Here is a 15336-nt window from a genome sequence, read left to right on the forward strand (position 1 = left end):
ACAGGGTGTGGGTGTTTCTGGGTGACAGGGTGTTTCTGGGTGACAGGGTGTTTCTGGGTGACAGGGTGTGTGTGTTTCAGGGTTACAGGATGTTTCTGGGTGACAGGGTGTGGGTGTTTCTGGGTGACAGGGTGTTTCTGGGTGACGGTGTTTCAGGGTGACAGGGTGATTCTGGGTGACAGGGTGTTTCTGGGTGACAGTGTGTTTCTGGGTGATGGTGTTTCAGGGTGACAGGGTGTGGGTGTTTCTGGGTGACAGGGTGTTTCTGAGTGACAGGATGTTTCTGGGTGACAGGGTGTTTCTGAGTGACAGGGTGATTCTGGGTGACAGGATGTTTCTGGGTGACAGGGTGTGGGTGTTTCTGGGTGACAGGGTGTTTCTGGGTGACAGGGTGTTTCTGGGTGACAGGGTGTGGGTGTTTCTGGGTGACAGGGTGTTTCTGGGTGACAGGGTGTTTCTGGGTGACAGGGTGTTTCTGGGTGACAGGATGTTTCTGGGTGACAGGGTGTGGGTGTTTCTGGGTGACAGGGTGTTTCTGAGTGACAGGATGTTTCTGGGTGACAGGGTGTTTCTGAGTGACAGGGTGTTTCTGGGTGACAGGGTGTTTCTGGGTGACAGGGTGTGGGTGTTTCTCGGTGACAGGATGTTTCTGGGTGACAGGGTGTTTCTGGGTGACAGGGTGTTTCTGGGTGACAGGGTGTGGGTGTTTCTCGGTGACAGGATGTTTCTGGGTGACAGGGTGTTTCTGGGTGACAGGATGTTTCTGGGTGACAGGGTGATTCTGGGTGACAGGGTGATTCTGGGTGACAGGATGTTTCTGGGTGACAGGGTGTTTCAGGGTGACAGGGTGTTTCTAGGTGACAGGATGTTTCTGGGTGACAGGGTGATTCTGGGTGACAGGGTGTTTCTGGGTGACAGGATGTTTCTGGGTGACAGGGTGATTCTGGGTGACAGGGTGTTTCTGGGTGACAGGGTGTTTCAGGGCTACAGGGTGTTTCTGGGTGACAGGGTGTTTCTGGGTGACAGGGTGTGGGTGTTTCAGGGTGACGGGGTGTTTCTGGGTGACAGGGTGTTTCTGGGTGACAGGATGTGGGTGTTTCAGGGTGACAGGGTGTTTCTGGGTGACAGGGTGTTTCTGGGTGACAGGGTGTGGGTGTTTCTGGGTGACAGGATGTTTCTGGGTGACAGGGTGTTTCTGGGTGACAGGATGTGGGTGTTTCAGGGTGATAGGGTGTTTCTGGGTGACAGGGTGTTTCTGGGTGACAGGGTGTGGGTGTTTCTGGGTGACAGGATGTTTCTCGGTGAGAGGGTGTATCTGGCTGACGGGGTGTTTCTGGGTGACAGGGTGTTTCAGGGTGACAGGGTGTTTCTGGGTGACAGGGTGTTTCATGGTGACAGGGTGTTTCTGGGTGACAGGGCGTTTCAGGGTGACAGGGTGTGGGTGTTTCTCGGTGACAGGGTGATTCTGGGTGACAGGGTGTGGGTGTTTCAGGGTGACAGGGTGTTTCTGGGTGACAGTATGTGGGTGTTTCTGGGTGACAGGGCGTTTCAGGGTGACAGGGTGTGGGTGTTTCTGGGTGACAGGGTGTTTCTGGGTGACAGTATGTGGGTGTTTCAGGGTGACAGGGTGTTTCTGGGTGACAGGATGTGGGTGTTTCAGGGTGACAGGGTGTGGGTGTTTCAGGGTGACAGGGTGTGGGTGTTTCAGGGTGACAGGGTGTTTCTGGGTGACAGGATGTGGGTGTTTCAGGGTGACAGGGTGTGGGTGTTTCAGGGTGACAGGGTGTTTCTGGGTGACAGGATGTGGGTGTTTCTGGGTGACAGGGTGTTTCTGAGTGACAGGGTGTGGGTGTTTCTGGGTGACAGGGTGTTTCTGGGTGACAGGGTGTTTCTGGGTGACAGGGTGTTTCAGGGTTTCAGGAGGAGGGGGATGGTGAGGAAGGGGATGGTGAGGAGGGGGATGGTGTGGTGGGGGGTGGTGAGGTGGGGGATGATGAGGAGGGAGATGGTGAGGAGGGGGATGGTGAGGTGGGGGATGGTGAGGAGGGGCGTGGTGAGGATGGGGTGGTGAGGAGGGGGGTGGTGAGGAGGGGGATGGTGAGGAGGGGCGTGGTGAGGATGGGGTGGTGAGGAGGGGGGTGGTGAGGAGGGGGGACGGTGTGGAGGGGGTGTGAGGTAGGGGATGGTGAGGAGAGGGATGGTGAGGAGGGGGGTGGTGAGGAGGGGGTGGTGAGGTGGGGGATGGTGAGGAGGGGGATGATGAGGAGGGAGATGGTGAGGAGGGGGCTGGTGAGGAGGGGGATGGTGAGGAGGGGGATGGTGAGGGAGGGAGATGGTGAGGAGGGGGCTGGTGAGGAGGGGGATGGTTGAGGAGGGGGATGGTGAGGAGGGGGATGGTGAGGATGGAGGGCTGGTGAGTAGGGAAATGGTGAGGAGCGGGTTGGTGAAGAGGGGGATGGTGGGGAAGGGGATGCTGAGGAGGGTGTTGGTGAGGAGGGGGATGTTGAGGAGGAGGATGTTGAAGAGGAAGGTGGTGAGGAGGAGAATAGTGAGGAGGGAAATGGTGAGGAGATATGGTGAGGAAGGGGGTGGTGAGGAGGGGGATGGTGAGGAGGGGGATGGTGAGGAGGGGGATGGTGAGGAGGGGGCTGGTGAGGAGGAGGGCTGGTGAGGAGCGGATGGTGCGGTTTGGGATGGTGAGGAGGGGGATTGTGAGGAGGGAGGTGGTGAGGAGGGAAATGGTGAGGAGGGGGATGGTGGGGAGGGGGATGGTGGGGAGGGGGATGGTGGGGAGGGGGATGGTGAGGAGGGGGGTGGTGAGGAGGGAAATGGTGAGGAGGGGGATGGTGAGGAGGGAAATGGTGAGGAGGGGGATGGTGAGGAGGGGGGTGGTGAGGAGGGGGATGGTGGGGAGGGGGATGGTGAGGAAGGGGGTGGTGAGGAGGGGGATGGTGAGGAGGGGGATGGTGAGGAGGGGGCTGGTGAGGGGGAAATGGTGAGGAGGGGGATGGTGAGGAGGGGGGTGGTGAGGAGGGGGATGGTGGGGAGGGGGATGGTGAGGAGGGGGGTGGTGAGGAGGGGATGGTGAGGAGGGGGATGGTGAGGAGGGGGCTGGTGAGGAGAGGGCTGGTGAGGAGCGGATGGTGCGGTTTGGGATGGTGAGGAGGGGGATTGTGAGGAGGGAGGTGGTGAGGAGGGAAATGGTGAGGAGGGGGCTGGTGAGGAGGGGGATGGTGGGGAGGGGGATGGTGAGGAGGGGGATGGTGAGGAGGGGGATGGTGGGGAGGGGGATGGTGAGGAGGGGGGTGGTGAGGAGGGGGATGGTGGGGAGGGGGATGGTGGGGAGGGGGATGGTGAGGAGGAGGATGGTGAGGAGGGGGCTGGTGAGGAGGGAGATGGTGAGGAGGGGGGATGGTGGGGAGGGGGATGGTGAGGAGGGGGGTGGTGAGGAGGGGGATGGTGAGGAGGGGGATGGTGAGGAGGGGGTTGGTGAGGATGGGGTGATGAGGAGGGGGCTGGTGAGGAGGGGGGCGGTGTGGAGGGGGTTGGTGAGGAGGGGGATGGTGGGGAGGAGGATGGTGAGGAGGGGGATGGTGAGGAGGGGGATGGTGGGGAGGAGGATGGTGAGGAGGGGATGGTGAGGAAGGAGATGGTGAGGAGGGGGATGGTGAGGAGGGGATGGTGGGGAGGAGGATGGTGAGGAGGGGGTTGGTGAGGAGGGGGATGGTGGGGAGGAGGAAGGTGAGGAGGGGGATGGTGAGGAGGGGGATGGTGCGGAAGGAGATGGTGAGGAGGGGGATGGTGAGGAGGGGATGGTGGGGAGGAGGATGGTGAGGAGGGGGATGGTGAGGAGGGGGATGGTGAGGAGGGGGCTGGTGAGGAGGGGGGCGGTGTGGAGGGGGTGTGAGGTAAGGGATGGTGAGGAGGGGATGGTGAGGAGGGGGTTGGTGAGGATGGGGATGGTGTGGAGGGGGGCTGAGGTAGGGGATGGTGAGGAGGGGGCTGGTGAGGAGGGGGATGGTGGGGAGGGGGATGGTGAGGAGGGGGGTGGTGAGGAGGGGGCTGGTGAGGAGGGTGATGGTGGGGAGGAGGATGGTGAGGAGGGGGATGGTGAGGAGGGGGTTGGTGAGGAGGGGGATGGTGTGGAGGGGGATGGTGAGGAGGGGATGGTGTGGAGGGGGGCTGAGGTAGGGGATGGTGAGGAGGGAGATGTGTGAGGAGGGGTTTGTGGGTAGGAGGATGGTGAGGAGGGGGATGGTGAGGAGGGGATGGTGAGGAGGGAGATGGTGAGGAGGGGGATGGTGAGGAGGGGGTTGGTGAGGAGGGGGATGGTGAGGAGGGGGCTGGTGAGGAGGGAGATGGTGAGGAGGGGGCTGGTGAGGAGGGAAATGGTGTGGAGGGGGGTGAGGTAGGGGATGGTGAGGAGGGGGATGGTGAGGAGGAGGATGGTGGGGAGGGGGATGGTGAGGAGGGGGGTGGTGAGGAGGGGGCTGGTGAGGAGGGTGATGGTGGGGAGGAGGATGGTGAGGAGGGAGATGGTGAGGAGGGGGCTGGTGAGGAGGGAGATGGTGTGGAGGGGGTGAGGTAGGGGATGGTGAGGAGGGGGATGGTGAGGAGGAGGATGGTGAGGAGGTGGGTGAGGAGGGGGATGGTGAGGAGGGGGTTTGTGGGGAGGAGGATGGTGAGGAGGGTGGTGGTGTGGAGGGGGGGTGAGGTAGGGGATGGTGAGGAGGGGGCTGGTGAGGGGGATGGGGGGAGGAGGATGTTGAGGAGGGGGTTGAGGAGGGGGGGGGCGATGGTGGACGGTCAGGAGGGGGCTGGTGAAGAGGGAGGTTTACGGAGGGAATTTAACTTGGGTCGAGGCAGCTGCCAATTTTGTCATGAAGGTTATTAGAACAGCACAAGAGGTCAGACTTCGAGGAAGATGGAAGTCATGGCTGCGTGACTGGATTGGCCAATCTTCCAAGTTGCTAACTGGCTGCCTTCTCTCCTGCACAGGATCTGGGCGTGGAAAGCTCATCTTTAAACGATGTCCTCTATAAACACACGGCCTTCCCGAACTTGGTGGACCCTATTTCCCATGACTTGCTAATGAGCCTCACCCGGGATATCCAATGTCCTAAAAGGTGAGTGACATGATGTTGTGATTAAGCCCCCGTGTCTGCTTTTGTTCAAGCTGTATGGTGAGGAGGGGGATGGGGATGGGGGAGGGGGGTGGTGAGGAGGGGGGTGGTGTGGAGGGAGGTGAGGAAGGGGATGGTGTGGAGGGGGATGGTGAGGAGGGGGATGGTGGGGTGGGGATGGTGAGGAGGGGGGTGGTGGGGAGGAGGATGGTGAGGAGGGGGATGGTGGGGAGGGGGATGGTGAGGAGGGGGCTAGTGAGGAGGGGGCTGGTGAGGAGGGGGGTGGTGTGGAGGGGAGGTGAGGTAGGGGATGGTGAGGAGGGGATGGTGAGGAGGGGGATGGTGGGGTGGGGGATGGTGAGGAGGGGGGTGGTGAGGAGGGGGGGTGGTGAGGAGGGGGATGGTGGGGAGGGGGATGGTGAGGAGGGGGATGGTGAGGAGGGGGGTGGTTGGGAGGGGGATGGTGAGGAGGGGGGTGGTGAGGAGGGGGATGGTGGGGTGGGGGATGGTGAGGAGGGGATGGTGAGGAGGGGGCTAGTGAGGAGGGGGCTGGTGAGGAGGGGGATGGTGAGGAGGGGGGTGGTGGGGTGGGGGGATGGGAGGAGGGGGCTGGTGAGGAGGGGGCTGGTGAGGAGGGGGGTGGTGTGGAGGGGAGGTGAGGTAGGGGATGGTGAGGAGGGGGATGGTGAGGAGGGGGCTGGTGAGGAGGGGGATGGTGGGGAGGAGGATGGTGAGGAGGGGGGGTGGTGAGGAGGGGGGTGGTGGTGTGGGCGATGGTGAGGAAGGGGGTGGTGAGGAGGGGGATGGTGAGGAGGGGGATGGTGAGGAGGGGGCTGGTGAGGAGGGGGCTGGTGAGGAGGGGGCTGGTGAGGAGGGGGCTGGTGAGGAGGGGGGTGGTGAGGAGGGGGGTGGTGAGGAGGGGGATGGTGAGGAGGGGGGTGGTGAGGAGGGGGCTGGTGAGGAGGGGGCTGGTGAGGAGGGGGTGGTGAGGAGGGGGGTGGTGGGAGGGGGTGGTGAGGAGGGGGTGGTGAGGAGGGGGATGGTGAGGAGGGGGGTGGTGAGGAGGGGGCTGGTGAGGAGGGGGCTGGTGAGGAGGGGGGGTGGTGAGGAGGGGGCTTGGTGAGGAGGGGGCTGGTGAGGAGGGGGCTGGTGAGGAGGGGGATGGTGGGGAGGAGGATGGTGAGGAGGGGGGCGGTGTGGAGGGGAGGTGAGACTCACCAAGGTGAGTTAATTGTCACTGTTGAGCTAAATAAACAATTCAGTGAACCTTGGGTTTCAGTGCAAGTCAATGCTGTTGGTGTCACAATGCTAAATGGGATTGGTGCGATGCCGGAGGATTGGAAGCCTTTAAAGCAAGCAGAGGACAACTAAAAAGGAATAAGGGTTTTTTTTTTCAATATACAAAAGGTAAGAGTGAGGCAAAGATTGGACACTGGAAAATGTGGCTGGAGAAGTAATAATAGGAAACAAAGAAATGGCAGAGGAACTGAATAGTTACTTTGCATCAGTCTCACAGTGGAAGACACCAGTGGGATGCCAGAGTCCCAGGAGAACAGGGGACAGAGGTGAGTGGAGTGGCCATCGCTAAGAGAAGGTTCTGGGGAAACTGAAGGTGGATAAGTCACCTGGACCGGATGGACTACACCCAGGGTTCTAAAGAGATAGCTGAGGAGATATGGAGGAATTGGTGGTGTTCTTTCAGGAATCACTGGAGGCAGGAAGGGTCCCAGAGGACTGGAAAGTGGCTAATGTAACACCCCTGTTTAAGAAGGGAGAAAGGCAGAAGGCGAACAATTATAGGCCGGTTAGCCTGACTTCCGTCATTGGTAAGATTTTAGAGTCCATTATTAAAGATGAGATCGCGGAGTACTTGGAAGTGCATGGTAAAATAGGACTGATTCAGCACGGCTTTGTCAAGGGGAGGTCATGTCTGACAATCTGTTAGAGTTCTTTGAGGAGGTAACAAGGAAGTTTTTTTTTAGAAAATATTTTATTGAAGCATTTCTAATTTTCACAGTTTAACACATTAACATTTCTTAAACAACGCGCGGGCCGGACACACGCAAACACCTAAAAAACAAAAAACAGTAAAAACAACATCCCCTACTACCCCTGCCCTATACCCTAATTACCCATATACTATGTCCCCTATCCTTACGTAACATTGCCATACCTCCTATTTTACCCTCCCCCCACCTTACTGCTGATGCTCAATTTTCCTTGAAGAAATTGATAAACAGTTGCCAAGTCCGGGCGCACCCCTGAATTGATCCTCTCAAAGCGAACTTGATTTTTTTCCACTCTGAGAACCCTGCCATGTCGCTAACCCACACTCCTGACTTCGGGGGCTCCGAGTCCCTACATCCCAGCAAAAACCCGTCTCCGGGTCACCAGGGAGGAGAAGGCCAGAACATCGGCCTCTCTCCCCCCGGCCCCCGGATCTTCCGATACCCCAATGTTGACAGTTCTGGGCTCGGAGTAACCCTCCCTTCCAGGACTTCTGACATAACGTCCGCAAATCCAAGCCAGAATCTCCTCAATTTCGGACATGCCCAAAATATATGTACATGGTTCGCCGGGCTACCCCCAGGCGAGGCCTGGATAGAGTTGACATGGGGAGGATGTTTCCGCTTATAGGAAAAACTAGAACCAGAGGACACAAAGGGATGATCCTTTAAAACTGAGATGAGGAGGAATTTCTTCAGCCAAAGGGTGGTGAATCTGTGGAACTCTTTGCCGCAGAAGGCTGTGGAGGCCAAATCACTGTGTCTTTAACTCTGAGATAGATAGGGTTTTGATGAATAAGGGGATCAGGGGTTATGGGCAAAAGGCAGGAGAATGGGGATGAAAAAGTAGCAGCCATTATTGAATAGTGGAACAGACTCGATGGGCCGAGTGGCCTAATTCTGCCCCAATGTCTTGTGGTCTTATGGGAGTGAAGGTGGATAGGAGAGTTGAAAAGAAGTGTTCAAATCATGAGTAACCTGGACAGAATAGGACAGAGAAAAACTGGTCTTCACTTCTATCCACTGATACGAAAAGAGGACACCGTTTTAAGGTGACTGGCAAGATAAAAACAAAAGGAGGAAAATTATTTTCCTTCGTGTTAGGATTAGAGTCAATGAAATGTACATTAATTGTGTTGAATTGTATCCAGCTGGTGGACATTAACTAGGAATTCACTTGAACCCCGAGAAATAGACACAGATTGAAAATGAGTGTTGCGTTAGGAGGTATATGCTTGTAATATTTAACTGTGTGAATAAATGCTGAAAGTGTGTGAAGATTGACTCCAGTTCTGTCCTTCACCAACTGGCTTTCAGAACGATTCTAGTTAGGATCTGGAATGCACTGCCTGTGAGTATGGCAAAGGCAGACACAATCGAGCTTTCAATATGGAATTGGATATGCACTCAAAGAGAGATACAGGGCGACTGGAAAGGTCAAGAAAGCTAAGTTGCTCTTGAAGAGAGAAAGTAAGGAATTGACGGTCTGAATGGCCTCCTTCTGTCCTGTGACTATTCTCAGTCTATGATTTTAGAGACACCATATACAAAATTATATTTTGTATAAATTATATTTTGTATATCACAAAATTATATTTTGTATAGCACAAGTGATTAGCACTGTGGCTTCACAGCGCCAGGGTCCCAGGTTCAATTCCCCGCTGGGTCACTGTCTTGGCGGAGTCTGCACATTAGACATAGACATAGAAGACATAGAACAGTACAGCACAGAACAGGCCTTCGGCCCTCAATGTTGTGCCGAGCCATGATCACCCTACACAAACCACGTATCCACCCTATACCCGTAACTCAACAACCCCCCCTTAACCTTACTTTTATTAGGACACTACGGGCAATTTAGCATGGCCAATCCACCTAACCCGCCACATCTTTGGACTGTGGGAGGAAACCGGAGCACCCGGAGGAAACCCACGCACACAGGGGGAGGACGTGCAGACTCCACACAGACAGTGACCCAGCCGGGAATCGAACCTGGGACCCTGGAGCTGTGAAGCATTTATGCTAACCACCATGCTACCCTGCTGCCCCTTGCTACCCTGCTGCACCATGCTACCCTGCTGCCCCCATGCTACCCTGCTGCCCCCCATGACATTCTCCCCATGTCTGTGTGGGTTTCCTCCGGGTGCTCCGGTTTCCTCCCACAGTCCAAAGATGTGCAGGTTAGGTGGATTGGCCATGATAAATTGCCCTTAGTGACCAAAAAAGTTAGGAGGGGTTATTGGGTTATGGGGATAGGGTGGAAGTGAGGGCTCAAGTGGGTCGGTGCAGACTCAATGGGCCGAATGGCCTCCTTCTGCACTGTATGTTCTATGTTCTAAAATCTAACCCAAGGTATTAGCTGTAGATGCAGACGTCAAAGTTTTAATAAACTGTCCAACACCTTGCAATAAGGCTGTGAGTGAGAATCCTGGCCCAGATGTCTGGGAGCAGTAGATGACCGTTCGGCCTGTCGTGCCTGCTCCGTCTACTGTCCTTGCATCCTGGCTAACCTTGAGCTTTAACTCCATTTTCCCGCCCACTCCCCATATTCCTTTGTTCCCTGAGAGACCAAAAATCTGTCTATCCCCAGCCTTAAATATATTCAACGATGGAGTGTCTACAACCCTCTGGGGTGGAGAATTCCAAAGATTCACAATCCTTTGAGTGAATTAATTTCTCCTCATCTCAACCTAAATGATCGATCCTTATCCCGAGACTGTGCCGGTGTATTTTAGATTCCCCAACCAGCGGGAATAATCCCTCAGGGTCCACCCTGTCAAAATCCCCTCAGAATGCGGTAGGTTTCAATGAGATCGCATCTCATCCTATGAACTCCAGGAATATGGATGCAATTTACTCAGCGTCACATCACAGGACAATCCCCTCACCTTAGGAACCCATTTAGTGAATCTTCGCTATGCCGTCTCAAGTGTAAGTGTGTCTTTTCTTAAATGTGAAGAGCAAATACATAATAATATGTTATAATAATATAATAATAATATATAATAATAAAGATTATTATAGAAAACTGCACACAGTACTCCAGATGTGGTCTCACTATAATAATAATAATCTTTATTGTGACAAGTAGGCTTACATTAACACTGCAGTGAAGTTACTGTGAAAATCCCCTAGTCGTCACATTCCGGCGCCTGTTCGGGTACACAGAGGGAGAATTCAGAATGTCCAATTCACCTAACAACACGTCTTTTGGGACTTGTGGGAGGAAACCCACGCAGACACAGGGAGAACATGCAGATTCCGCACAGACAGTGACCCAAGCCGGGAATTGAACCCGGGTCCCTGGTGCAGTGAAGCAACAGTGAAAACCACTATGCTACCGTGCCTAGTAAAATCCTGTACAATTGTAGAAAGACTTCTTTATTCCTGTGCTCCAATCCCCTTGCTATAAAGGTCAACATGCCTTCCTAATTGCTTGCTGCACCTGTATGCTAATGTTCTGTCAAATGGAAATGTCTCACTGATGCAATCGGAGCTGCTCCTCCTAAGGAAGAAGTTATGGTGTTTGACTGGAACAGAACTTTACATTATATTGTTATGATGACAAAGAAAAAAAATCATGAAATTATACATGGAAATCTTGGACTTCAAACAAGGCCTGAGTTTTAGATTTGAAAAGGGACACAAACCCTGAAGATGGCGGAGAATGTGCAGTTAGTCAAGGACAGGAATAATTGCAGGGTGTTTTATAGGGTCGAAGGGACAGTGGAAACCCTCCCTGAGTTCCCAGACAAAGGTACACCTTAAAGCATCCAAAGACTGATTATCATCTCTGGTACGTACAAAGGAGCATTACAACTATCTCATCTCAAAGCCCCTCGGTGTAAATGCCAAGACAGACTAGTGGATTCCGGTTTCCACTCGGAATATAGAAAGAAGAGGTTAAAGCGATCTGAAAGAGCTGCCCCAGTGTCTGTCTGTCAGTAAGTCTGTGTGTGCTGTGAGGAGGATAAGCAGTTGTATGTCTTTCACACTGAAGGTGCGTGATAACAGCAGCACCCCGACAAAAATAGTCACCTTTGCAGGAGTATCTCAAAACCCTCTCTGACTGTAGAGGTCAACCATGTAGCATGAGTATCACAGCTGGAAAGAGAACTGAAATCTCTCTGCCAAACACACAACATTAGAATCAAAGAACCAACCACCCGCCTACCAAAGTCGACCCTACTGTAATCAAGGGGCAGCAGGGTAGCATGGTGGTTAGCATAAATGCTTCACAGCTCCAGGGTCCCAGGTTCGATTCCCGGCTGGGTCACTGTCTGTGCGGAGTCTGCACGTCCTCCCCGTGTGTGCGTGGGTTTCCTCCGGGTGCTCCGGTTTCCTCCCACAGTCCAAAGATGTGCGGGTTAGGTGGATTGGCCATGCTAAATTGCCCGTAGTGTCCTAATAAAAGTAAGGTTGGGGGGGGGGGGTTGTTGGGTTACGGGTATAGGGTGGCTACGTGGGTTTGAGTAGGGTGATCATGGCTCGGCACAACATTGAGGGCCGAAGGGCCTGTTCTGTGCTGTACTGTTCTATGTTCTATGTTCTAAGTCAACTATTCCGTCTAGCTTTTCATTTATATTTGCGAATCACGCCACGCCGCCCCGACCCCCGCACGCGATTCTCCCACCCACCCCCGAAACTAGCGCCGCGCGAATCGCGCCTGGCCGCTCGGAGAATCGCTGCAAACGGCGAGCGCCGATTCTCCGGCCCGAATGGGCTGAGTGGCCGCTCTGATACGACAGGTTCCCGCCGGCGCCGTCCACCCCTGATCGCTGCTGGCGGGAACTGTGCGGGAATGCTGGGGGCAGGGCCTGTGGGGGGGAGGGGCCTCCAATGGGGTCTGGCCCGCGATCTGGGCCCACCGATTGGCGGGACGGCCTCTCCCCCCCGGGCCTACCTCCTTCCGCGACCGACCCCAGAACACCGGCGCCATTTTGGTGAGGGGCCGGCACGCGTAAGAAGTTTTCCGCGCATGTGCAGGATGACGCGGCCCAACTGCGCATGTGCAGGAATGAGCTGCCCCAACTGCGCATGCGCAGGAATGAGCTGCCCCAACTGCGCATGCGCAGGAATGAGCTGCCCCCAACTGCGCATGTGCAGGAATGAGCTGCCCCAACTGCGCATGCGCAGGAATGAGCTGCCCCAACTGCGCATGCGCGGGTTGGCGCAGCGCCCATTTGGCGCCCCCTGTGGGGGCCAGAATAGGTCGTGCCCGGAACCTGTTCGCGCCGTCATGAAACGCAACGGCGTTCACGATGGTGCAGGCACTTAGCCCCGGGAATGTCACGTCTGGGGCAACAACCTTTGGGAAACCTCACCTGGAGCTGGCCATAGTAATATCTAACCCTCACTCGACATGTCCTGAGAATGCTTGATACTGATCTACTCTTTACATTCGGGTAACATACACTGTCCCCAATGCTGACATCAACCACTTTCAGTCCATAATTCCTCACAAAATGGCCATGTAAATAACCATGCACCACAAACTGGTTGTGCACTTTGTAGCAGGTATGCAATGATGTCTCTTACACGCTGTGTTAATCGGTGCAATGCTGCAGTGAAACATAGCTGTATGCCTGGCTAAGAAGTAATTGCTAAAACCCAAGGCGAGGTGCTTTGGAATGAATGCCAACCCCAATGTAATGAAGCTGCAGTACAGACTTTTGGTTGCAGCTAACATTGCAATTTATAATCCAGATGTGTCTTTCTGTGGAGGCAACGCAATTTTAACAGAGTGTCTGAGTGACAGGCCATAGCGGCCTCCTGATGCTGTGTCACTTATTGATCTGAAGCTTCATCACAACATCAAAGATTTTCACACATTTACTCAACGATAGTTTTGTTTGAGTCTTGCTCAGGATTCAGGTTCAGGAAGTACCCGTACAATCTCGATATATGAATACTCTCAGTAGTTTTCCCCAATAAATATCTACTTGAAATTCTCATGTCCTCAGTCAGGTGGTTAAAAAGGTGATGATGGGCATTAAGAAACTGTACACCAGAGACTTCCGGTGGCGGCCATGGAGCGAGAGGCCGCTTATTTGGTAGCTCCCGCTCATGGTGGACTTTTTGGGCCTTTTTCCCCGATGTATAGGGGATTTGACCGGTAAAGTTGGAGGCTGTGAAGAAGAGACGAGGAATCACCCACCGATTTATGGAGTCGTGGACCAGACATGTCTGAAAAGAGATTATTGGGCGAAGAAGGGAGTGGAGTCAACGGCACAGGAAAACATGGCGGAGGCTCAGGGACTGGGATTGCTGGCCCAGTAGTCAACGGAGCAGCTGGTGAACTTCCTCTAGGAGAGCTTTGCCAAGCAAAGGCAAGAGTACCTGGACCCGATTAGGGCGGGGTGGAGCCTAGGGACAGGCGATCAAGAAGGTGGAAGAGGCGGTGGCTGAACACGAGGACCAGCTAACCGCGATGGAGGCGGAGATGGGGCTGATGAGGGACCACCAGAAAAGACTGCAGGAGAAGGTGGAGGATCTGGAGAACAGGTCGCGCAGGCAGAACCTGAGGATCGTTGGTCTCCCAGAGGGTATTGAGCAATCGGACGCAAGGGCATACGTGGACAGGGCGCACAGAGCGCTTGCGAGGAAGCTGCGGATGAATGAGCCGCCGATGGCGATGGTGGTGCGATTGCACCGGTTCCTGGACAAGGAGCAGATCTTGAGGTGGGCCAGGCAGACGAGGAGCTGCAAATGGGAAGGCAACGAACTGAGCATTTACCAGGACTTGGTGCAGAACTGGCTAAGAGAAGGGCGAGCTTCAACAAAGTAAAATCGGCCCTCTTTAGGAAGGGAGTGAAGTTCGGCCTGCAGTCCCCAGCTCGTTTGTGGGTCACCTATGAAGGTCAAGTACTCTAATTCGCATCGTCGCAGGAGGAGATGAACTTTGTGAAAGACAGGGGACTGGCAGGAGATGAAGGACATTGGACTTGGGGACGGGTAATTTTGTACTTGTGCTGCTAAATTTCTTTTCATTTTGGGTTTTGTATGTATTGGTTTTGTACCACGTTTTGGGCCATTTCTCAGTGTTGGATGTGGGTTAACTTTGTTCTAATTGGGGGATGGTGGGTGGAATTTTCTTCTTTGTGTTTGTTGGGGATTGTAATTTGCACATGTATGTTCAAGCAGGAGGGGAAGGAGATCAGTGGGGGGTAGAATGCTTGGCGCCATGGGGGGGGGGGGGGCGAGCAGGTGACTTGTTTGTTATGGTGGGTTGAGATTGTTGTTTTGTTAGTCAGGGAGGGAGGGGGTGGGAGGGGGGAAGTGTTCTGCTGACAGGGGGGGGCCCGACTGGCACTGACCGGGAGGAGGGAACACTGGAGGCCGACCCAGAGCCTCCATACAGGGAGGCGATGGCGGTCACCAGCTTTCCTGAATGGGGGCTCCTGACAACGGTGCACCTCAGAGTCAACGGGTGGAACAGGGTGACATTGCGAGGCATGTGCCACCAGCAAGTCAGCTGGGACCCTCTACCCCAGGTCCTCCAGAGGTCACCCGCCAAGGGCATCAAGGCCACAGGTTGCGGTAACCAGCAGGCTGTCTTCACCTCTAATCTTCATCCTGGGGATACATAGAACATATAGAACATAGAACTTACAGTGCAGAAGGAGGCCATTCGGCCCATCGAGTCTGCACCGACCAACTTAAGCCCTCACTTCCACCCTATCCCCATAACCCAATAACTCCGGAGCACCCGGAGGAAACCCATACAGACACGGGGAGAACGTGCAGACTCCGCACAGACAGTGACCCAGTGGGGAATCGAACCTGGGACCCTGGCGCTGTGAAGCCATAGTGCTATCCACTGTGCTACCGTGCTGCCCCCGAATTAGATATAACAGCAGAGCACGGAGGGCTAAGCAATACAGGATCACTGAGAGGGCACTGAGGGAGGGTTTGGGGGTGGGAATCATCAGTAGCTCGGGATAGTTAGGGTCACCATTAAAACACATAACACCCGTGACATGTGAAGCCTCTGTTACATTATTCCGCACTGTGGTTCGGCCTACAGCCCCGTCCCCCAGTTGGCGTTCCCAGGCCTCAGCCCCCGGGCATGGTGGTCTTGGATTTGGCCCCCCTCCTACCCCGAGGCACAACAGGTGCAGGTGTTGAGTGTGAGCGCCCTGTCAGCAGACAGACAGGCCAGACTATGGCATAGATCACGGAGGACCAGAGCTCAGCTCACAGCGGTT

At 55.0% G+C, this 15336-nt stretch overlaps 1 protein-coding gene across 1 annotated transcript in view; it reads left to right on the top strand.

Annotated features, from left to right (window-relative positions):
* Nucleotides 1-15336, top strand: part of LOC119964392 (leucine-rich repeat-containing protein 75B-like) — a 185763-nt gene that overhangs the window by 70111 nt on the left and 100316 nt on the right. Inside the window, exon 2 of the mRNA XM_038793801.1 lies at nucleotides 4999-5125. Within this exon, the coding sequence (XP_038649729.1) occupies nucleotides 4999-5125 (127 nt within the window). The remainder of the gene's footprint in view (nucleotides 1-4998; nucleotides 5126-15336) is intronic.

Source organism: Scyliorhinus canicula, chromosome 1 (genome assembly GCF_902713615.1).
Source record: "Scyliorhinus canicula chromosome 1, sScyCan1.1, whole genome shotgun sequence".
Lineage (NCBI taxonomy): Eukaryota > Metazoa > Chordata > Chondrichthyes > Carcharhiniformes > Scyliorhinidae > Scyliorhinus > Scyliorhinus canicula.